General features: G+C 48.3%; 1 protein-coding gene and 1 long non-coding RNA gene across 21 annotated transcripts in view; both read right to left on the reverse strand.

The window, feature by feature from the left end:
• The window catches only part of FOXN3 (forkhead box N3), a 400,355-nt gene that overhangs the window by 17,044 nt on the left and 358,420 nt on the right, over positions 1-24,891 (reverse strand). For 9 of the 20 annotated variants that reach the window (XM_082733885.1, XM_082733900.1, XM_082733886.1 and 6 more), the window contains 2 exons: positions 13,484-13,549; positions 4,564-4,669 (listed from right to left, as the gene is read on the reverse strand). In XM_082733885.1, coding sequence (XP_082590011.1) covers positions 4,564-4,669; positions 13,484-13,549 — 172 coding nt within the window. The remainder of the gene's footprint in view (positions 1-4,563; positions 4,670-13,483; positions 13,550-24,891) is intronic. The other 11 variants (XM_082733890.1, XM_082733891.1, XM_082733895.1 and 8 more) reach the window with 2 other exon arrangements.
• On the reverse strand, positions 17,902-22,901 carry LOC309866298. The gene is made up of 2 exons (XR_014312559.1): positions 22,633-22,901; positions 17,902-19,297 (listed from the first exon to the last, which is right to left on the reverse strand). It is a non-coding gene; the product is annotated as an uncharacterized lncRNA (long non-coding RNA).

A 24,891-nucleotide genomic window follows, 5' to 3' on the forward strand; every position in this document is an offset into this window, starting at 1 on the left:
CTGCTGTCGCTGCAGGTCACCCTAATAGGTGTGAGGTGGTATGTCATCCTTTTCATTTGCACTTCCCTAATGACTAGCGACGCCGAGCATCTTTTTATGTGCTTTGGCCATTTGTATTTTCTTCTTGGGAGAAATGTCTATTGAAGTCCTTTAACCTAGGTTGTGTGTTTTTCCACGTTATTTGTTTTATCAAACACCTACTTAACGCATACCATGCGCCAGGCATGGAACTCTGCATTACCCTAATATTCCTTAAGACTGCTTTTCTCATGAGAAGCCCAGGGACACAAACACACACAGGGTTAATTAAGGACTGGGGAAACTTGGTTCCTGAGTTCTTGTGTGTAACATCTGGCTCCGCTGCCTGATAAAGGACCTCCACCCCCAGCAATTTCCTCCCAGTCCTCTTTGGCAAAACTTTTAAAGGACATTTAATTCCTCTCTACCACCTGAATGATCACTTGGAGTCAAAAAGAGCCCTCAGAGTTGAAAGCAAGGGGGCCCAGATCCCAGAGAGTTTCTATGGCCCCTACCTGGGAGGCAGCCCATAATGCTATAAATATAAGAAATTTGGGTTCCTGTTTCCCAAGAGGGCCCAAACCAGTTCTCCTATGGCTCTAATCATTTGTTCCATCCAGTGTATTCTCTGCAAGAAATGTCTCTGGGAAAACCGAAGACACAGGCATAAAACTTTAAGATGTGTGAGAGTCATTTTGAGGAAAATATGTTTTGAGGACTCCATGCCCAGGCAAATGTAAAAATAAGCAGGTTTCCAATGACTAAGGATGGGCCAATCTCTGAGGTTATTGAGTAAAAAGTCAACACTGTAAAGTCAATTACACTATTGACAGATACTCTTACAAGGAGATTTCACATCATAATTATATGCAAAGGAACCCAGCAAATACAAGCTGTGTAATGATCAGCTAATAAAAGTAACACTTCATCTATGTCAATAACAGTTTCAGAGTTAAGACAAACAAACATGGCCTTTGCCACTCAGTGGTGGAAAAAAAAATCCCTGAAAGACAAATATTTTCACTTAAGGAGAAGTCGCTTAGACTCGCACAGAAAACCCGTCACACGAAGCAGAGTAGGAAATCGGTCTTTAGTGGGTGCTAATGACTCTCCAGCCCTCCCTCCACACTCCCCCCACCCCTGCACTGATGGGGCAGTGGCAGAAATGATGAACATCCCTAGGAACCTTTGGTCACTGCCACGGGGTCTGGCCACCATCTGCTGTTGTTCTGTTCTCCTGTGGACTGTTTTCCTTTTAACCTCAGACACATGGTGAAATTTAAAAAAATTTTTATATTACAATGAAAGTGAAAGAGCAAAACAAATGCCCCTGCCCAAAGACTTATTAATGGGTTTTACAAAGACATTGGTTTTGCAAATAGCCCCGTGGCTATGTTTATATGTACTCTTTCTGAAAGCATCTCAGGGCCCATTATTTGCCAGGCATGTGGGGCACGAAGAAGGCCAAGTTATTCTGAGCAAGGGCAATTGACCTTACAGAGCTTGCAATTCCTCTTAAAAACTAATTCCTAATTCCTCTTAAAAACTGAGTCCCTAATTCCTCTTAAAAACGGAGCTAGAAGGTGTGGAACTCGTATTTGGATAATGCACTGCAAAAGCACCATGGTTTTCTTGACTGATTCTCTCTTCTTTATGCAGACAGTAACCTGTCTAGTTTTGCAAACCAGCAGTTGCGCATTTCACTGAAAACTTCTCAGCATGCTCAGGGAGGTCACTCTTGGGCTAGGCATGCTTTCCCAGTGGACAGATGTCAAGCAAATGGTGCCGTTCTGAGGCTACTGTCACTCAGCCCCAAACCCACCCTTCCACAGTGCTTTGCAGGCTGGGGCTGGGGCTGCCACACCATCAGGCTCAACGTTAGGCTCAGACCACAGGAGGTGTCCCGGAAAGACTGGGAAGGGGGCGGAGGAAGAAAGGAAACGCCTCTTTCCATGTGTCTCCTCTTCACTGGAGGCAGCAGCTCATTCCTGTAGAAGCTGCTGAATCCAGCTTGCGCTCCCCTCTGACGCTTCACATTCCCTTATAGGGCTTGCCACCAGCAGGAGATCCTGGGATCTCCTGAGATCCTTCTGGTCCTCCCACAGGTCCCTCCTCCCAGCTCAGAGACTCCAGCAACCTCAGTAAGGGCCACGGGCCAGAGGTCTACATCCCCGCCACCAGCTCCTCCGCTGAGGTCCAAGCCCCACCTCCACCGGGCAACCATCATAACCTCTTCCCTTTCTTCTCTTAGCCCCAGGGGATACGGCTGCTTCCAGCAACTGCTCTCCCCAGGATACCTAGAGTTCTCTTTTTACCCTTCCAGTTACTTGGTTAATAACTTCCTACCTGGCTAATGGTTCTTTACATGAAAGTCTCCCCAAAACCACTCAGTGTGGTTTTTGTCTCCTGAATGCACCGGAAACCTGTTCTATGGTCTCTCCCTGTGGCAGAGCCAAAGTGAGGTGCTTCCTGGACTGGAGAAGCGGCAACTCTAATGAGAGACAAGATGTCACTGTTCTACAGAGGTGCTTTGTTATCGCCCACCCAAAACATAACCAGGGGGGAGAAAAAAGGAAATCAGTATTTTAAATAATCCTCTAGGGAGTACTAATCAGTGTAGTTTATGCTAATATATATGCTATGAGGGTAATAATTAAAATTAGGGGCTGGCTCCTGCTGAAGGCCAAACTGGTCTTACGGCTGTCTCCCTGTGTGCCTGGCTCTCCCGTGCTCTGCTCTAAGAAATGGCTGAAGCCACCTCCAGCTCCATCCTGGGAAGGGCTGAAAGAATGAATGTTCAGGATGACGAACTGGTATCTATGCCTGGAATCTGCTAACCGGGGCTGCTGTTCCATGAGAAACCAGTCTACAGTCTCAAAGTCCTGTCGGCCAAAAACATAAAGCAGGAGGTGAGGCTGAAAAGATTTTAAGCAAGAACAGAAAATGGAATACGTCTCTCTTAATAACGGGAGGCAAAGGCATTGGTACTTTGGCTTCATGGAAGAGGCATTTCATTTCTGAACGCAGGAATTACTGATCTACAGATGGCCATGGAAGATACTGGGAAAGTATGAGAGAGAGACCCTTCCCATCTATTTTTGGAAAGTATCGCCATGTTGGATTAGCAGAAATGGTATGTGGTAAACCAATTCCAGCCAAATTCCCTCTTCATCAGGTCCTAGACACCAGTGTCTGCCCTGAAGATCGGAGGACCTCCATCCTGGCAAGAGCAGGCTGGTTTGCCACAAGAACGGGAAAACTTCACGTGGTTGCTTCACACGAGGGAGCTCGACCTTGCATCTCCCTCAGGCCCCTAACAGACTTTCTGGGCTGGTTTCCTATGGGACGTGAGACACTATGAAAGGGAAATGGCCTTCAGATGCAAACTTGAGCCAAAAGTGCAGAGAGTGAGCAAGGAGAGGAGGCTGTGGGGGGCACAGCTCAGGGCAACGGGCGTTCCGAACGAGAGCCTGGGCCTGACACTGTGCAAATATGGCGTCATCAGCCATCAGCCAAGTGAGTGAAAGCTAGCCTCTGTCGATGGCAAGCGAACCACTGAGAGAAGAGGAGGACACACAGAGGAATTTTACCATACAGGGTCACCCATCAAAAGACCACAAGCAAAGAATGGGGCTTTCAAAGTAAAGAGAAATCCAACGAGGGTGGCTCAGAGGCCACGTTCAGAAAAGCTTTGTGAAGCAATTGTTTTTGTGATGGACCTTGGAGGAGGTGCTGCTTTGCACGAGGTGTCTGAGGCAGACCAGTTGCCTTATCCAGTTGCCTCTGTGTGGGTAAGATGGGCCAACACTGGACACCTTTGGGGAACAAATCTGACTCAAGGAGATGGAAGGACCAGGGTGATGTCAGACTGATGTGTGGGAGTCATGGAAGGTGCTTCTGCAGACAGCCAGAGGCACATTTTAGAAAATCAGCCTGGCAGTGGCTGATGGGTGGGCGGCAGTAGGCAGAGAAGCAGCAGGAAAACAGAAGGTGGCATCCACAGTGGCACCTGTGAGGGGTCAAAGCTAGCGAGACCCTAACCCAGGGCTGGCAATGGAGTAAGAAGGATGGAGCAAAGCAACTTCCCAAGGAAGAGTCCATGTGGCTTGGCAGCTGACCTGATTCTTGGAAGAAGGGGAGTGATGCCTCCTGTTATTTATATGCCACTTACCAAAGCACTTTTCACACAGGATTTTGCACTGCATTCTAGAGGTAGACCAGTTGGCCTAGAGTCTAATGAACAACTTGCTCACCACTTCCTTTTCCCCACCTTGCCCCACCTTCTTAGAACAAACATGCTTAATTTGTCTTCATCTCCTTATCTGCCAAGAGACCAAGATAATTTGAGCCCAGGAAGAGGAGCTGGCGCCTAGACTGGGGTCCCTGGGAGTTACTCTGACTTTTCTGAACACCCAAACCAGGTTACCCGTCTTTACTATTTAGAGGCCCAGCCTCTTCATCCCAAGTGACCCCGGGGGGGTGGGGGGACAAGATGATGCCCTACCCACCCCTTAGGCAGGCTTTGCCTAGCGGTGTCTCCCTTACCTCACAGCTGCTGTCATTCCAATGGGAGTGATTGGCAAAGGCCGAACTCCAGGAAACAGCCCACGGCTCAGAACCCGAGCTCCATTTTGTATCACTCCTGGAGGAACTGGAAAAACAAAAAGGAGAAAGGCACCACACGTGAGTTCAACTGTGATTTGTGCTTTGAGTCAGAAACGTTGGACACACCAGAGAGAAAGAGAGGGAAAGGGAAACTGAAAGAGAGAGAAAGTGATTATTATTGGCATAGAGAGTGAGCAGAGACAGAAAGAAATACATGTGCGTGTGTCCACGCGCACGCACACACATACACACACATGCACACAGGGAAAGAAAGATACCATGCCTCAAGAAAGAAATTCAGTCAGCCGTGTCAGACCAATACCTTACAATCAAATTACTGATGCACTGGTTTAGAAAAGGGTTGAGTATTAAAAAACGCGCTTCAAACATTATTTTCTTGCATTTAAATACAAGCTCTCATCTCCAGTCAGACCCTAACCGGATCTCAAGAACACTGACAGAAGTCTGATAGCAATGACCGAACAAAAGCCATTTCCTCATGCTTCCCCGATCATGGTCAGAAGCTGAGAACACCTTTCTATTTGTCCTTAATCCAGCAAGGGAAAAAAGAGCCAAAGTAACGGCAAAGCTGATTTTACAAAAGCTACTTGGCATGCTCACCACCCAGTTCATGCTCAATGATTTCTGCTGCTGAGGAAAGACCCCTCTTCAGAGAGTTGTTAAGGGAAGCTCTGGCTCCTGCCTCAGAATCATGCAGAGCCCACTTGGGAGGGCCCACTTCTTCCTTTCTCGAAGCTTCTTCCGATCAAATCTCCCGAGAGTTCTCTCATCATCCCGTCTTCTCCTAAATACCCTCGTCCCTGGTAACCCTAAGTGAACCTTTTTGCCAGTGACCATCGGATCCTGTCTGTTTCCATACAATCCTACAGCAGCCTCACACCTGTCTGAGAAGTCATGCAACAGGGGAACCACAGGAAGTCCCTGACAGTCCATCTTTTTCAAGCTCCCAAACAGCAGTTTCATTTGGTTCAAGCTAATACTCTCACTGTACTACCAATCCTCCTCCCTGTGTCCAGAGGGCCAGGCGTGCCTCAGGAAGTGAGAGCCCTGGTGTGGGGCTTGGAATCTTAGCTTTCATCTTAGCTGTCTCCTCTCTGTGTGACTTTGTGCAAGTGACCGAAATCTCTTCTTCCTTCTCTGAACAGCGTCCTGAGTCCCCTGAGCTCTGGCTGTGCTCATACAGCCGCTGGCACAGTCATCCACAGGCAAGGTCGATAAACCAGGCTTTCCCAAACAGAGGCCACACCAAAAAGGATCTAGAAAATTATACATTCAAAAATGAAAACCCTTCTGGATATTAAGTTCCTAATGCCCATATTGAGTAGAATACGCCTTAGAAAACGCAAACACTACTTTCTACTCCTATAGATTTTAGGCTTCTAAGGGAATGTTTACATTAATATGCCACACCTTCAACAAGAGGTCCCTCATATAGGATGAATGTCTACTCCTAAATATGGGGTATATAGACTGATTCCTTGAGAATTCTGTGGCTCTTGCTAATATTTTTGCTACTTTAAAAAAAAAATAGGTCTGTGCAAAGCCTTTGTCATTGGGTTTTCTAAAAGGTAGATGGGAGACAGAATTAAAACTAGTGCCCAAAGTCAATAGTCCCAGTCCAGTCCAGTGGTCCAGAATCTTCCCATTCTCCTACCATATTTAACTGTGACAGTAGGCTGAACTAGATCAGGAACACTTACACATGTCCCTTACCCTGATTTCAGACAGGAGATCATCTGAGACAGGAGACTTACCAATTATCTTAGAAGCATGAAACCTGTATAATGTGATATTCTTAGTAAGTATCCTATTTTGCTTAGCTGATAAGTTCTAAGGAAGAGGGTCTAAAATTTATATTAACTGACATATTACTGATTTCAAGACGTCCTATAGAGCTATGAGACAGAGTGGGATTAGCGTCAGTAGAGGTCTATCGATCAAGGAAGAACACAGAATTCAGAAATATATCTACACATACACGGGCAACTTGATTTTTGGCGGCGTTATCAAGACAACACAATGGGGGAAGACAGAACTACTGGAGATCCATTTGGGAAAAAATGAACCTTAGTCCTTACTTCAGGCTATACATGAAAGTTACTTAGAAATGGATCATAGACATAAAAACAGGAACTAAGATTATTAAGGCTTTTAAAAGAAAACCCAGGAGGAAAAATACCCATAATTCCCAAGGACAGACACACACAAATCAGGAGAGATCTGGGCTTTACAGACATGTGCTACGGGTAGGTTGAAAAGAGAGGCTTTTGGTTTGTCTTAGAGACCTCGGCAAAGGGTTTTTTTGGTTATTTTTCCATCTAACAGTCTCTTCAAAATGGCCCCCCAGCCACAGGCTGAGTTCAATTTTGATAATACTATTGAAGAAAACAGTTACTAGTGATCTGATTCAGAGCAGCAAGACAATCTGACAGAAGGAACTACTTGTTAAAATAACTTAAAAGTTTAAAATTGATAACCACAGTTATAATTCTCGCCAGCAAACCATGACAGTCCCATATATGGACTGTATCGATGAATGGACTAGCATACCAAGTGCCTGCTTAGGTATTTGGTGAAGGGGACACAGGGTTGCCACAGTTAAGCGGGACAGACAGAGAATTAAAGAGGCAAGGGAAACACACCACGGTAGGTGCTGGGGCCGGGGGTCTGTAGGCACAGAAGGATGGAGACACTTGACCCATAGTAAAGGGTCCCTGGGAAGACTTCCTGTAGAAAGGGCCATCGAAGGTGGCATTCCAAGGCAGAAGAATGGTACACACAAGGCCTGGAATTAACAATGGCAGCATGCGCAAGAACAAAAAGTAATTTTGTGAAAGTGTGTGATCCTCTGCAGGAATGAGGTCCTTTGGGCTTTGCCCCATGGGGACTGGAGAAACCATTAAAGGGTTCTGAGCAGAGACGTGGTCCAGAGTGTAGTGGCTGAGAGCCAGACTCTGGTGTTGGAAGGCCCTAGGTCTGTGTCCCATCTCTGTCACGCATGCCTGTGTCTGCTGAGCGAGCTGCTTCAGTAAGAGGACGGGGACAGAAATGGGATTTATCCCACAGAGCGGAGATTTCACAGAGTTAAAAAAGGCACTAATGTTAAGAAAATACATCTCGACTGTCAATATCCGCACCGTCATCACCACCACCATGGTCCTCAGAGCATCCCGAGGCAGCCTGTGCGGTCTCCACTCCCCGTGAGCCGAAGTCCGTAAGAACAGAGGGAGACAAACCAGAAGGTGCCAGAATTTAGCCATCTTCCTGGTCACAGAGCACAGCTGGAGCAGCAATGACTGCTCTCACCAGTGCTTCTGCTCCCATTGTGGAAATCATGTCAGGGTCACCCCTGCGAGAAAAATGCCTCTGAGACACCCAAAATCCTGGGACAATGACTGGGGTGCCCTGGGAAGTGAAGACAGCAGATGGGAGTCACAGAGCACAGGCTCTCCGGACTTCGATATGGCCAGCGAGTCATTTGCCAGTCAAAGAAGAAAAGCAACCCCAAGGAACACTGCCCCAAGCCCAGAGTCCTCTGCCCAAGTGTCCAGAACCTTTAAGCCCCAAGGTCATGCCCAACAGGGAGGGGAACGAAGAAAGGAAGCCAGTCCTCAGCGCACACAGACTGAAGCCCAGGGTCCACTGATGTGTCTCACCTCATTTAAGCCTCCACGGAGGAAGTGTTGTGCAGTGGATAAGAGTACAAGCTCGGGGCAACATGGCTTCTGTCTCCACTGAAGTCTTGTCCTACCACTAGCTCTGCAGTTTTGGACAAGTGCCCTATCCTTCCTGAGCCGCTGTTTCCTCACCTCTAAACTTGGCAAAAACACAGCTCCTAGGGTGGTTCTGAGTATTAAATAGGAAGACTGATGTAGGGTCTGTGGTGCAAGCTCATTATCGCCATCTTGTCCATCCCTCCACCATCCCATCCCCTCCCTCTAGTATCTTCTTACCGACGATCTAGAAGGAACAGAAGCTAAGGGAGGGTGTGTCAAGACGGGGACATTCTTCTAGCCTTTTACGCTTTTTGTAGTTATTCCCAAATCTGCACTCACCCACTAAAACATCTTCCTGATTAATGAAGTGTGTTCACTTCACAGAGAATCTCATGGACAAAGCTATCCCGTTGCGTTAAAAGGCTTTCCCCGAGCTATTTCCTGAGCCTCGCAAGACTTCTGGCACATAAACTAGGCTCTTCTCCTGACTCCTGGAGTTTGGTCTCAAATGAGCTGCAACCGAATGCGGCTTCTGCCAGCCCTGGCACTTCTCAGTCCTTATCACTGGCAACGCTCTCCCTGTTGGGATGACGATGTGTTCGTATTTGCTCACGGGCTGCCAGAAGCCAGCTGTGGCACTTAACTATTCTCCCATCTTCCCTCCTTCCAGGCTCCATCCCCGAGCGTCAGGAAGGAGGCTTCTGAAAAACGAATCACAGCCAGTCTAAAACGTCTGAGAAAGGCATTCTGAGGTCCGTATTTAACTAGTCTTGGATCTGGGGGACTCGGAAGGAGCGCGAATGCATTCCGCAGCCCTTTTCCTGTCGGCAAGCCTCCCTTCCTGCTCCTCTGTATTGCCCTCAGGGTAAACCAGGACACCTCAAGACCAAGCCCTTTACAAACAGCCCAGCCCACCCAATGCCCTGAAATGGGTCCTTCAGCTCCGGCTGAGAAGGGACGTGGTGAGAAACTGGACATGTCCGGCGCAGGCCTCCAGCACCATCCTGTGCTGTCAGAGCAACTCAGTATTCAGCTTTTACTCGCAAGAAGACGTGAGCCCGAGATCCTCGGGCTGCTGAGAGGAGGCGCCGAGGACAGGACCCCCAGAGCTCCCAGTTCTTGCCGACTGACCGCGTTCTCCCATGCTACAGAGTGACTTGAAACTTCTTTATTTTTAACCAGACGACGGGAACCCACACACAGAGAGCTGAGCCCAGCAGCACTGCTCACCGTGATCTAACCGTGATCACCTTGGAACCTAAAAAAACGTCAATGGCACAAGACAGACTTCCCTCCAGGCTCCGCCAGCCCGGCATTTCTCCATCCCGGCTTCCTCAGCTTCCCTCCTGAGGCTCCGCTTCCTTGATTTTCACAGCTTCTAAAATTAACCTCGGAGCTCCTACTGCTGCCTTTGGAGGGCAGCCCTGGCTAACGCTACCAGAGGCCATAAGTTGAGCAGCAAGTGATACCGATAATCCTTCCCCTTCCCGAAGTCGGTCTTTCCACCTGCTTACTTGGAAGGATGCTGGGAAGGGGGCTGGGATGGGGGAGCCTACGTGCTGGTCGCCTTTCTTCTCCAGGGCCTGGCGCGTTGGATGCATACCCTACTTCGAGGCAGGGAGCGGAACGCCGCCTCCATCCCTCCCCTCTGCTGTCCGTTTGTTGTTCTGTTTATGATCCAGAGTTCTTCTCTGGGAACATTCCAACTAGGGCTTATATAAGCCTTTGAAGATGAGTAATGGTGATCTGACTTCGTAACAATCCCTCCATGGGGGTTAAAGATGACTCCCAGGGCTTGTCAAAAGGGAACTGCAAAGCAGGTACTGCTGTGGACTCTAAAAGCTGGAATTCGTCTCTTTCAGCCACTTTTATCAGTGGTTTCAGGGGCGGGGGTAAGTGGACGGATCTGATGAGAAGCATAATCTTAAAATTCAGAACTAACGAGGCAGCAATGCCCTGTGCTGAATTTTCTGGAAGTAGTGTTCTAGAGTGCATGCAAGACAGAATGGCACACCTCAAAGATAAAGGGGCTTGGCTGATTGGAATTCTCCCCAGCTTCTTGAGAAACCTCCTTTGTATGACCTACTCAGCTCAGACTGGATGGTAGCTGGTCTGCCAGCCCCGAGCTAGCTTTGCAGAGCCTGGGCCCTGGGACGATGAGAGGAACCCATCCAAGCGGCTGCCATCTGGTGACCTTAAGTGGAGTGGCTTACGGAGGTCGATGGCAAAGGAAGAGCCTTTCAAGCCACCCGGGGCACCCTCTTACGGCTGGAAGTGACGGTGGCAGACAGACCAGGCTAGAGGCCTCTGTTCAACCAGGGCATCGCACAGCCCAGGAGGGGAAAACAAGGGGCTATAAATAGCAGCACACGAGGAGGCTCTGTAAGCAGGGCTCGGCCACAGCTCAGGCCAGGAGCTGAACACAGCGTGCTCCATGCAGATGCCAGTCCGTGCTCACCACGTGTGGGCAGAGGGGCTGCAGGAGCCCGGCTGCCATGCACATGTCCCCACCGGGTCTCGCACACACAAACACCACCAGGCGGGCTGCCCATCCTCCAGCACGGTGGCTGGGGCCGGGAGGGTGCTGCCTTGGAAACTTTTTGGTGAGGAATCACCTCCCACTTATTCCAGGCCTCGGGCATGCTGGCAAGGCAGGGGGGACGGCGCGGCACAAGGCATTCACCGAATCTCAGGAAAAGCAACGTGACACAAGTAAAATGAAAACAAGGGGGAGGGAGGGGAAGAGCGAAGCCACGACATGCTAAGAGAAGACCAAGGTCCCAGGACAGAAATACACACCTTGGGCCGGTTTACCAGGAGGCTGACCAGCAGCTGTCTGGCTTCCCAAGTGCACCCAAGTGCACCCAGCAGACACTCACTGCCAGCTCACTTCCCTCCCTCCAGTCCTACTCGCATCTTCAGGGGCCGGATTCTGGCCTGTTGACCAGCGTCTAGCTGGACCACTAGGGGATTTTCCTAGAGACTGCGGCCAGATGGAAAGGTGAATACACAGACAGTCTTCTACCCTCTCCCCTACCTTCCCATCAATTTCCTGGCAGCTCCTGCCAATGGGCTCTCCTTCCACGACTCCTGGGGGCATCGCCTGGAGCCCCCTTCTTGGCGTGGGGCCTTCATGATGGCGGAGGCTGGACTTCTCACAGTGGTGAAGACCAACATGGGAAAAGAGCCTTCGAAAAGGGACCCTACAGCTTCGACACATAAACACTGAGCATTCAAAGCTCAACTTGAGTATTTTCACGTAAGACAGACTATGGATACCTTGAAAGAATAATTATTTAGAGTTTGAGTGTTCTAGTAAGGGAGTGGGGAGGAGTTCATTCAGCCATGAGAGCATTATACAAACCATTAATTTGTCAACTAATCAAAATCAGTCCTGTTCCTCCTCTACCTGGGCTCAAGAATTCAGTAACAATGGGCTTTCATGGACGCTCTGTCCAATCCCCCTCCCTCTTTCCCTCTTAACTCCATTATTCTGGCTCATCAAAAGCATCTCTCGAAGCCCGTGATCACTGTGCACTGTGGCCGCGACCTAAGGAAGATGCTGCAGAACCTGCACAGCTCGGACAAGAAAAGTGTATTTTCCTCATGACAAGTTATGCAACCTGGTTTTGGAAACCCTTTCAGACAGTAACTTGGTTACAATCTGGTCTGTACACTTCCTGCCATGTCCTCTGAGAATGGAGTTTTTTGTTTTGTTTTGTTTTTCAATTTCTCTGTCACGTCAAACATCACTGAAAAACCACATCACAGGGGAACCGCTAGTTACTGGACTGCACTAGTTCTACCAGGGCTTGGCAGTGGTGCCTGCTTTTCGGCGGGGTGGGCCGCCTGACCCTTCCGTTGACGGCGATCTGAGTTTAGCAAAGAAACAATGGGAACTGTGCACCTTTCAGAGCACGTAACAGTAGCCTCTGCCAGAGGGACAAGTCTCTCCCGAGAATGCGTGGCCGCATCCCTCGGGTCTTTTAAAAGATGGAAAGAGAAAGGAGAGAGCCAAATTCCCTCAAGCTCTGGGGAAGGCTGTGGCCCAGGGAGGGCTATGAAGGATGTTCTGGAATTCCACATCCGTCCCCTACTCAAAGAAGCCCCCAAGAATGGATGTTCTCTGATGTAGGGGGGATTCCCTGACTTAGGAGGCCAGGCACCCTTCAGGGAGTCAGAGGGTCCAACCAGCTTGAGGCCCAGGCCCCTGGAGGGTGCTGTGGTGGGGGTCTGCTATGTCCTGTTACCAACTCCGACCTGTGTGTTCTGTCAGCGGGAGTCTGCAATGCAGCAAAGTCCTGAGCAGACCCTGGCAAGTGAGCTGGCCATCTGCTCAGCGGGCTTCCAGCTGGGGGGAAAGTGCGGGCAGAGGGACCAGATTCCCGTCAGCAGGAGGAGGAGACAATCCTCTCCATTGAAAGTCATCACTTGAGAAGAAGACCTTTCTAAAACCGCACTACTCTAGGCTCTAGAGGTGGGAAAAAACAGGAGGCGGTGGACAGGAGAGAAGTTCAAGGGAGGAAAAGAACGGTCTGAAGCTGGACATTGCTCCACGGCTGACAGAAGGTGAAGACAGGAGGCCTACCCCTCTCCACGACAGCCTGGAGGGACCCACGGTCCATTTCAAGGCCACCCCGAGTTCCTGCAAGCCCACCTTGCCACCTCTCTTCTCTAGCTGTAAAAATGGTAGCCTGCTATCAATGAGGTCCCCGAAGGGAAAGACATTTCTAGAAATACGCACTGCTCGGTTCCCTGTTATGCTGGCCCCACACAGCCTTGTCTAGGAGAACCTACCAAATCACGGGAACTACTCCCGCAGGAGAACGGAAGTTCTCTCCACTGGGACTCATTACTGGGTCCACTTCCCTTCCCCCAAGCCTCAATCCCTGAGATTATATAAAAACTCTTTCATCTCAGAAACACACCGATGCACTCGTTCACATGTATGCACGGCAGCAGGCTCGCACGCACATGCGTGTGTGATCGTGCACTGCGGTAGTTTTGGAGTGATTCTACAAGGAGTTCTGCTTGAGTATTAGTTCTCCCTATGGCCTGGGATATAGAGGAGAAGGTTAAGTTCACAAACTATGGCGCTGTAGGCTATAGAAATATCTACTCACAACCTGCTTGTATCTCAGGGGGAGTATTCAAAAGCATCATGGCACTGGCAGCATCAATGTCAGGATCTGGAAAAATCAACCAATAAATAACATTATTTACAACGGGGCCGGTGTGTGCACGTGTTCTTCCCCCTGCAAGCTACCGTTCATGAAAGCAACAGAGGAAAAAAAAAAAATCCAGGAACTAGATGAGCTATCCCCAAGGTGACTTTCTTCCCATGTGGATTTGAGAGGAAGAAAGGGATTCTAGAATGAGATTTAAAGGGAAGGTTGGTAAGTTTTTCAGACAAAGCATGGTCCCCCCTCATTTTGCTGATTTCATAATTGATAGTCTGCTGACCTGTGCACCCCCGAGGCTTGCTCCCCTGGCACAGGGGAGGAAGGGAGTGGGGGTGACAACAGGTTTAGCTCGAGGAATCTTTGGAGGAACTGGGGAAGCTCACAGCACCAAGAAGAGAAAGCCCTAAATATACCTGCATCTAGAAAGCTACACATAAGACGTCGGGGCATTTCTGTCTGTCAGCAGAATGCAAATTGTGTTTTCCGAGACTGTGTGTGTGCATACAGTGGTGGTGTTGGTGGTGGAGGCATTTAAACAACAACGACAACAACAACAACAAAGACAGGAAATAAAAACTGCACTTCTTAAAATATAAAGAAAAAAAATTAAAGTTATGATGTCGAGGGCACAATGTTGGCTTCCACATCTATTATTGCTTTTAATACAGGACAAAAAAAAAAACCCTCCTCACTCCGCTGCTCTAATTCTTAATAGGTTTCTGAATCCTTCCTGATCCCCCAGTTGACAGATGGCAGGTTATATAGAGACAGAGAAAAATATTATCCTTTTATAACTAAATTCATTTTCCTCTGAGAAACAGCGGCGCCGCTGCTATGGAAATGAAAGTTGTCATGGCAACAGTAAACAACCCCCAAGAATGGTCACTGAATAGGCTGAAAAGAACATCTGCCCCAGCACAGCGTCCCAGCTGCCCTGGGGCGAGACTCGCTAATGGTGCGGTGCTGCTGCGTGGCCGCGCCCCGCCTGTGCCCTGTCCAAATAAATGAAGTGTGCAATTGAAGTCGACATCAAAAATGCCTGCCTCTGCAGATTACTACCTCGGTGTCCGCTAAACCCAGTGACTAATGATGGGGGGCCAGGGGGGCTCTCACTTGTCAGTTCTTGTACAAATTACATACCAAAAAATTCAATTTACTACTAATGGCTCCGCGGCACTTTATTTGGGGTATTATGCTAGGAAATGACTTTTTTACTGTTTAAAAAAGTGCATTTTTCATACTCTATATGTGCAGTTTAATTCCGAGGGAGTAATGTGATGCAGCATAAAGTCCCACAAGCGATTAATAACGAGGACGATGCTGGTTCTAGAAGACAATGTCTCCAAAAAAGGTGATGGCTGGGGGGGCGGGTGGTGCGGAGGAAAGGAACTTTACTCTGCAGGCCTTTTTTGATTTTGCCTGCAGGAGGCCCGTTACTTACACTCAATAATGGAGTGAAGGTTTATTTTAATAGTATGGTGTATGAGAAACAGGTAAATTAACTTATTTGGCAACTCCCGGGGTGAAACTCCTAAAACAGTCATCACTCCCCACTGATATTAAGATATATATATATATAGTTATATATAACTATATATATATTTTAGTTGAACTGCAAGACTTAAGGTCCCAATCACGGCTCCTAGGGTTCTTGCTGTCCCTCTGCCCTCGCCTCCCCACAGGGCCTGTTGCCAAGAGGCAAGGCTCATAGCTTCTGTAAGACACTGCTGAGGCCTTTTCCCACCCCTCATTTTGGAAAGGGCCCCTTCCTCCCTCAGGGCTGAGAAAACACACACCTGTTTCTCAGCAGAGCAGAGCAAAGGTTCCTTACTATTCAACAATACAAATGTTGCCAGCAACCAGGGTTGGCCGGGCTGCATGGCCCCTGCCTCCCCAGGTAACTCTTTCTTTTTCTTTTTTTTCTTTTTTTTCAAGATTTTATTATTTGACAGAGAGAGATCACAAGTAGGCAGAGAGGCAGGCAGAGAAAGAGAGAGAGAGAGGAGGAAGCAGGCTCCCTGCCAAGCAGAGAGCCCGATGCAGGATTTGACCCCAGAACCCTGAGATTATGACCTGAGTTGAAGGCAGAGGCTTAAGCGCCCCTCCCCAGGTAACTTTTACCCAGACTTTTCCTCAACAACCAGGAGGTTCGAGGGGGACAGAACAAGAAGAAATACAGGTTAAAAAAAAAAAAAAAATTCAGGAGACTTTTCCTATTTGTTTCCCCAGAAAAATTAAAGAAAGTTGTTCTTTATTCTTCAAAGACACATGGGACCACAGGAGGAAGGTGCAAAGGGCCACAGATAGACATAAGGAAAGAAACAAGAAGAAAGAGAAAGAGAACCTTTGAAGGAAGAGAGTACCATCAACACCCACATGAATTTCGCAGAACCTAAGGGGCAAGGTGGAAAGTGCTTCAGACCCACAAAACATCACCACGACCACCAATCCTATCCCAGCTGAGCCAAATCGACCCATCAACCAACTGAAAATAGGACATTTTAGGACAAGTCCCCCAATCCTTCCTTCCACCCAAGAGCTGTGCATGCCCGAGGCCTCCATAGACGAAGATTCCCCTGGCACCTTGGCCCTCCCGCTCGCCTCCAGGCATTCACAGAAGGTGCCACACCCAGTCTTGCTGAGATCTCGTTCATGATCAATCCCTATGGCCTCACTCTTCATTCTGAATGGACCAGTTCCTATGCCGTATAAGCCCAGACATGCAGCCCTGCAGGTAGAATGGGGGAGAGTAGGCATGGGACGCCCTCCTCTTGACATCTTGCCTTTGGAATTAGCAAACACGCAAAGCACAATGGTCTGAGAAAATGTCCTTCCATGTTCATCATGTGCACACTGGCATCATGGGGGCGGGGGGCTACCCAGTCCCCAGGGAGACACAGGGAGTGCCCTCCTGGGTGTACAGTTTGATGAATTTTATACCAGGGTAACCATCACCAGAAGGAAGACAGAGGGCACAATCAAGATACAGACTTCATCACACCAAAGTTTCCTTGTGCCCCGTGTCTACCCACCCTTGCCCCGGGCAACTCCTGGTTGGCTTTCTCTCCTTCCCGATGGGGCGCTGGCAGCTCACTCCTTACTCCATCACTGAGCAGTATTCTGCTATGTGGGCAGAACTATGCTTTGGTTACCAGTGCACCTAGAGAAGGACATATTGGCCGTTTCCAGCTCGGGATCTTACAGAAGCCCCCATGAGCTTCTGCATTTGTCTTTGGTGAACATGCGTCCACTTCCCTCGGGGAACTGCTGGGAAGAGCATGTTTAACTTTACAGGGGACTGAAAACCTCTCTTCCAAGGAGGCTGGACCATGAATGAGATTCCAGTTATGTGAAAATATGTGAAACTGTCAAGCTTTCACATTTTCTCCCCATCCTCATAGCGGTGTAGTGGTCATTCACTGTGGTTCTGATCTTTATTTCCTTAATGACAAATGAGGTTGAGCATCTCTTGATGTGCATAATGACCACTGGGGCATCTTCTTTGATGAATATTCTGTTCAAGTTTGTGCCCCCGCTTAATTGGGTTGCTTAACCCAACTGTAAAGTTGTAAAGTTCCTTAAACATTCTGGATAGAGTCCTTTGTTACATATATTTTTTCCTCCGTCCATGGCTTCCCTATCCAGTTTCTTAATAGTGTCTTTTAAGAAGCAGAATTTATGAACTTTTTTTTTACAACTCAATGTTTTGTTTGCTCCAACTAAGAACTCTTTGCCTACCCCAACGTTGCAAAGATTTCCCTCCTGAGCAGCTTCTTTTTGAGTCTCACACATCAGTGTAACATTATCTGGGCTCGTACTCAGATTTACAGGGTAATGAACATAGACATCGTCAACCAGAACTCTCTTCATCCGCAGACCGAGAACGGTACAGATCAACACCAGAAAGACCCGCTTGGGCTCCAGGTGGGTTGGGGGAACACCAGGCAGCCTGAGAGACGATATGGTCCACCATGTTTCTATGGAAAAAGGTCTCTTGGACCTGTGGCTAGACATCTCCATGCCCTGACGTTCGTCACACCCCGACATCCTGTGTGTGCCTCAGAGCGCACACCCTGCCATCCCTCCTCCCCAAAGAGATGCCACGATGCTCAATCATCTACCTACTATTTCTCAGTTTTCTTCCCTTTTTAAGAAAATATGAAGGTAGTATGTTAAGAAAAAATAAACACAATGTGGATATAATGTGAGAAATAAATGTCTTCCCTGTAGACCCATTCCCAGATACAGACACTTGAGTGAGCTCACTGATGGGAGGCATTTATACTCATGCACATATACTGACTCTTTAAAAAGAGGTTTATACGGTAAATACTTTTCTGCCATTTTTTTCCTTCAAGTTTTTACTAGGTAACAGATCTTGGCCACCTTTCATATTCATGTATGTTATCTGAAGTTCTTCTGTGGTGATTTTTTTCATGCATAAAAACAAGCCACACTGTTTGGGCTGACATTTTCTTTACTTTAGGCTGCAGATTACTGGGAGGGCAAACACAAAACACCCGGAACCAGTGCCCAGCACACTGCCTCTGCCAACAAATCCTGAGCCCCTGAAGACTCGGCCTCAGCAAAGCAACCTCCTCTCCTTCCCTGAGTCCCCATTCCTCAGAGGATGTGGCATGGCCCATACCCTCCCTTCTCTGCCTGCTCACAGCTCTTACTTCCTCAACGTCTCTCTGGCCCACTTGCTACCTTGGGTGACGTGGTACTTTTGTGAGCCCACAATGGGTTTCCCTGGAAGATTCCATTCTCTGTGGTCAAGAGAGGCCAGAGGTGGCTCACTTCTTTAGACAAGAGAAGCTGTCTGATGGAAGCTTTGGAATAGGATGCTTTTGATCAAGGATGCTGGCTGGTCTTGAGTTTTTTGACTGGAGAGATTTGGGGTGATGAGGCAACTGGTCTGGGGCTGGGGGATGCTTCTGCTCCGAGGGCACGGCTGATTCTGAAGGATAAAAGGTCCTGAACCCGATGCAGGGGAAGGTGAGCAGTGGGATGACTGAATGGGATTCTCCCGGGGCTAAAAAGAGAGGTTTTCTTCCCCCCAAATGGTTCAATCCAGCTTATGAGCAGAAGAGGAAGATATTTTGGTCAGGAAAACTTTCTAGGAATGAAGATCCACTCGGCAGGAAAAGCCTTCACGTGTTGCCTCTCTGGGGGACGGGGGTGAGGGGTACAGGAGCATTAAAGAAGCATTACCCTGTTTATTTTTGGAGAGGAGAGTCTTCCCAAAGTATGTAATTCAGCATCCTCATACAGAAACCCCAAGTCATTTACCACTGCTTAATTCAGTAGAACATCAAGTGCCATCATGGACGCCTAGTAAAGTTATGACCATCCTTAAAATGGAGCCTATCTCAAACCGGGATTTAAAAAATGTCTTCTTCTACGCATGCTTCGGTTAACAAATGTTACTTCTCCTCTGGACCAGCTCCCAGCATCCCATTTCAATTTTCCTCTTTAATGTGGTTGTCTTATCACACTGCCTCCTCTCTGCAGTACGAGACTGAAAAAACGGCCACACATCTCAAAAAGGCTTTCAAATCCTCTTCTCATGAAGGTACATACACAATTACATTACGCTACAGCGAGATAATAAGTAGCAAAGTTTCTAGAACCAATGGCTCAGCTTTTTAGATGAAAAAAATATAGATTGCACTTCATTTCCCCAAAATGTAGAGATGGGTTTCTTTGGGGCATGGAGATGAGGCCGGGGTGAGGTGGGAAGCGGCTTTTTGTCTGTGGGTGTGATGGGAAAAGAACTGGTCAAGGCACGAGGATCCTTGGAGTCAAGAATCTTGGGTACCTGTGGCTAATTAACGTGTGACTTCAATTTTGCTGGGATGGAATTCATTTCTCTTAAAATGGTGGGGGGTGGCTGCAGACTTGGCAGGGGACAGATTGATTTTTTTTTTTTTTAAACTGCATTCCACATAGTTCCTCACTTTGTCTCGAAAGTCCTCCAACTTCCTCTTCCCTTTCCAGCTAGTGGCTGCCAGAACTATGGGACTCCATGGGGCGCCTACCAAATGGTGGGTGTTATTTGTTCCAACATCTTTGGAGAGAACGAACACTCTTACTAAAGCTAGTGGAGTACCCTACCGTTTCTGGACAGCCATGACCTGTCATTCTGGGCATCTGCGGGGTCTGCTTTGAGCACCCATCCAGCTGACATCTTGTGCAACTTGTGATTCCTAGCGTGGCTGCTATCTGCACTCATTCTCCTTCCTCTGGGGGGGTCCTAGGAGACAAACCAGAACACAAGGGACAGCTGGAAGCCCTTGGTTCAATCCTCATGGCCCTAGACTGCTACAAAGTGTGAGTACAATCCTTTGCATCGCTGAGCTGACCGATCTAACAAAATGGTAACAAATTCCCATATGGGAAGCCTGAGAATTATAAGCAATGATTCTCTTAGCAATGGTTTAATGGCGCACAGATCCCATGTGTTTATTTCTGTCTACTCCCCATCACACCTGAAACGTTTTATAGGAAGGTGAAAAATCTTTATATAACTGAGTAAAAAGGATTCAAGAAGCATAAAGAAACTATCAAACAACAGATGACACACACATGGACAGAAATTATGAGGCAGGACCCCATACTCATTCAGTCAAGTGCACACATCAAAGTGCACATATTCTCTCAAATTCTCCACCAGAACATGAGCCCTGAGGCAGGGCTCACCCTCTGCGGCCCCTGTTCCCAGCACCTGCAGCAGCGCCTGGAACACAGATCAACAGCTGCTGAACAGACCAAAGCATGGCTTACCCAACAGCTGTCTGAGGCTGAGGATGATTCCAGGGCATAAGCCTCTCTCTCTCTTTTTTAAAATAAAGTTAACACTTTTGTAAAAATCTGTTTATTTTTAAGTGAGCTCTAGGCCCAATGTGGGGCTTGAACTCCTGACCCTGACTGAGATCCAGAGTCACATGTTCTACCAACTGAGCCAGCCAGGTGCCCCAGGGCATAAACCTCATGATATGCAGTGGAATCTCCTGGAAACTCCAGAAAACCAATGTCAGGCCCCAACCCAGACAACACCGAGCTTTGCAAAAATTCACCAGAGGAGGCTGCTGTGTAGGAAAAATGAAGAAGCACCCTCAGAAGTAGCAAATCAAGAGCATATGCATGCCATCCGAAGAAGTCCACTGAAGAAGACAAGTGTTCCCCAGAAATCTGTTATCATCTGTAACATCACTAGATCTTTTTGCTTTGAAATATCTTTTTTTTATAAAAGATTTTACTTATTTATTTGACAGAGAGATATCACAAGTAGGCAGAGAAGCAGGCAGAGAGAGGGGGAAGTAGGCTCCCCCCTGAGCAGAGAGCCCCATGTGGGGCTCGATCCCAGGATGCTGAGATCATGACCTGAGCTGAAGGCAGAGGCTTTAACCCACTGAGCCACCCAGGCGCCCCTGCTTTGAAATATCTTTATCCACTTGCTGCAACTCTGCATGAGTGACACATCTGAAAATATGTGGTTAATCCATGCAAATGGAGAAAAAAAAGTACCTGGGATAACTTAGGGCCAAGGAGATTAGATGAAAATAAACAAACAAGCAAGCAAGGAAAAAAAAAATAATCCCAATAAGGTATACATTTTCAGTGGGGATTCTGGATCCGCCTGATTTCATTCATGCACACTCCATATACCAAGTAAGTGGTTCTCCATCAGGGACCATTTTGGACCCCTTCCCTCTTCCCTCCAAGGGCACACGTCAGTGCCTGGAGACATTTGTGATCATCACGACTGGGCCAGAGAGGAGGGTACCCGGGCATCTCGTGGGTAGAACCCAGGCAGGCTGTTGCTCAAAGTCCTGAACGGTTTACAGGACAGTCCCTCCCTCCCTGACCCCCATGAAGAATGATCCACAGAATGTGAGGGGTGCTGAGCCTGACAAGCCCTGTACTAAGCTTATGTGTACATGTGCTATGGTCAAAAAAGGCAGGTTTTTTTCAATCAAATGATTGCAAATAGTATACATCTAATATAAATTGATATGAAATTTACTTTGTTGCTGCTGTCTTTTTAACCTTTTCCTTTTTGCAAAGTCCCTAGGCCTGGGTTATGAGAAAGGATATCTATGTTTGTGGCTTTGAAACCACTGAAGTAGGGAGTAGCACTCTTTGGCCACTGCAGCAATCAATCAAGACATCTCTTACGGCAGCCTCTGATCTCACAGGGGAGTGCTGTCAGATGTACTGAGATCATTTACCGCGAATATTTCTTTCACTTCCCTGTTGGCTGAAGGTTCTTAAGATGCAGTATTCACTATGGGGAGGAGACGCAAACATCTGAGGGGTTCGCACAGCCAGATTGGGGGCGGGGAGAGGAGAGGGAGCTGTCACCACAAAGTCCAGTGGGCAATCTTCACAATGGATGGGAGTTTAGGGAATAAAAACCTTAAGCAAAGGTTGACTCCAAGTGGTGATTTAAAAATCATCTTTATGATGGAACTTTGAGCTAGAAAACACCAAGTGTCCCTTCTCCAAAACACAGAGTCCAAGAAAACCCCGAACTCTTGCTACTCTGAAGAAATGAGGCAAGTTGAAATTCCTAAGCAAGCTGAACCTAAGAGTTGTTTTTGCAACAAAAGAGAATCTAAATTAAGCTGAGAGGGTAGGGGATGAATGATCAGCAAATGCATTTTAAGCATTATTAGGCTCCCATTCACACATCTTCTGATTTTTTTTCTCAGCTTAAAAGCAGTGTCTGGTGAACTCAGCTCTGAGAAGCAATCACCATCCCCTCTGCAAACTAGGAACACATTTATCCGTCAGATCCCTTTCGAACTTGTGTAAATTGCCCATTTATTGCCCCAAATTCCATTTCATCATGCACAAGCGGATTTGAGGAAAAGGTTCTGGATGAAAAGTACAGAGCTCAGGGTGCACCCTGGGCTGGGAGACAGGTGACTCCCTGAGTCAGTTGCTGTCACTGGGTCACGGTCACTCCTGCTTCTCTGCTTGAAAAGTTAAAAAAAAAAAAAAAAAAAAAAAGGCAGCTCACGGACACGCCCCCCAGCAGAAGCTTCCAGCTTGTTTTCTCCGGGCAACGACAAACGCTTTACCTGGGTATCTGCTGGGTCTCCTCATTCAAATGGCCCCCTTGCTTTCGCACTTCTGAGAGGTCTGCGTCTCATTTTCTGTCTTTCCAAATCTGTGCTTCCAAGCCCTTTTCTGGGGGCACGGGAGGGCTCACCCCGTCTCTCTGGCACTGCCACTCCCATACCTTTTTTACCCAATCTCTGAACTTCCCTACTGATACATGTTTACCTCTTTAATGTCCCTGACCAGTTGTGGAAGTTTTACTAGCCCCTACCTGGGAGCAAACAGAGGAGCCACATGGACGCAGGGTGACGGTACAAAGGTCTAAAATTCTAGAACCTGGAGATCAGGGTAAAGGTGACAGGAGAACCAGAACAGGGTATGACCTCTGTCCTAGGAGTCGTAACCATTTTGTAGGAGGCAAGGAGGGAGTTCTGGTTTGGTTCTGTTTGGCTCATTCATCTGTGCTGCAGCTGTTTGTCTGTAATGGGGTAAAAACATTTTTTTTTAACTTCTTGCAGGTGAATGAGAAACTGTATATTCCTTGCAGGTGCCCTTCCCTTTGCACCTCATTCAGTGTAAATCCACATAATGGGTTCTCTGGTTCTCTTGACGTCTCCCTCCCTGGAGATGTGGTAACTCTGAGCCAGGGAGCAGAGGAGACATCAGGGATTTTGGAAAAGGGGATTCCGACACCGGGAGGAGGAATACAGGATATTAATGCTGAAGGCCTCTAGACTCTGGAACTGTATTTGTTTCGAAAACCTCCTGCTTGGTCCTGGCTTCTTCAAGCAGGGATGGAGCCAAAGTCCACCACTGAGCTGGGACCTGGAATTGGGGGAGGGGGGTGTTTCCTGAGAGCCCTGAGAACCGAGGGTCCTGGCCACACTCATGTCTCAGTTAAGAAGGCTTTGGCTGTCCGAGGCAAACCCAGTGATAGAACCAGGCCCAGAGATCCTCAGCATAGGAACCGAAAGCCCGTGGCACAGTGAGAGCACCCGAGGACAGACAGGGCGCGCCCCCGGCCAGAAGTCCTAGGGAGCACCGGTGCGTGCGGCTCGAGTCCTCTTCTCCCTCTCCACTGTTAGCTCTTCTTTCTCAACTGCCGCTTCTCCCCAGCAACAGAAGATCCATTCCTGCCCAGTGCCCAGCCAGAAAGCCGCCGCCTCTGCTCGTGAAGGTCACGGGGCTGCAGGCAAGCCCGGCGCGCGCTCCCGCAGCTCCAGCTGCTCGCCTGGCAGCCCGGCCCCCACCCGGCAGCGCGGCCTTGCTGCTGCTGACAACTGAATATTTCCATTTGCACGGCAGCGTCCGTGAGGTCTGTCTTCAACCGGGAGATGTGCAAAGCCTCTTTTTCCAGAAGCAGAGATCTCGTCTTGGAGTGACACTGGCAGGTGTGTTAGCAAGAGGAACCGTCAGTCACAACCCTGACATCAGAATTCCAAGGCACAAATCAGCTGCTTGCCCCTTTGCATCGCTTTCCTCCCTAAGATGAAAGCAAGAGGAACCGTAGGGGGAACTCTGAACACCAGGCTCACTTTGTCCGGGAACGTGTGTATTATGCTGACTCACAAGAATTTCAAAAGGGACCACGGAAGCATTGATTTCTCCCAGCTCTGACAGTAGACTGCCATCAGACAGACGCATTAGCAACCTGAAGCTTACCCCATGCCTTCTGCACAAACGTCTACCATACTGAATCTGACGCACTGTCCCATGTAATGCCCAGCATCTGTAGGTGCCCATGCCGCACACAGTTACGCAGCTGAAACGACCTTTGTGGCAAGTTTTTCCTATGCTGAAATCAACTTCCTTCCTTAAGAGCTCCTTCTCAAACACCTGGAAGGGGAGACCACTGCGACACCACAGTTGACCCCACAGCAGTGAGATGCCACGGCGTGGGTAATGTTAGGCTCTCCGCCTGGGGGTGATGCCCAGCACTTCCCTTTACTACTCCCAGACCAGTCCCAGGGTCTTCTAGGAACCCATTTGCAGTCAGAGGACATGGATGGGTGTGGGGAGAACAAATAAGAAAATAATTCATCTGCTTACGACCCAATGAGTAATCAGTTACGGTATCCCCAGAGAGGACGCCCCAAGAGGCTGGAACCGGAGAATCATGCAGGAAGGAGAGATTCACAGCTGGAGGCAGCATGGAGGGGCAGGGAGTTCAGAGCAATGTGGCATTCCCCACCTTGACCCTCTGTACACCTATATTGTGGGGGATGTGAGTTCAAGGACGTATGGCAGAATTCTCCCACTTTGCTGTAATTGATTTTTCA

Source organism: Mustela nivalis (assembly GCF_964662115.1).
Source record: "Mustela nivalis genome assembly, chromosome: 6".
In the NCBI taxonomy this organism is placed as follows: Eukaryota; Metazoa; Chordata; class Mammalia; order Carnivora; family Mustelidae; genus Mustela; species Mustela nivalis.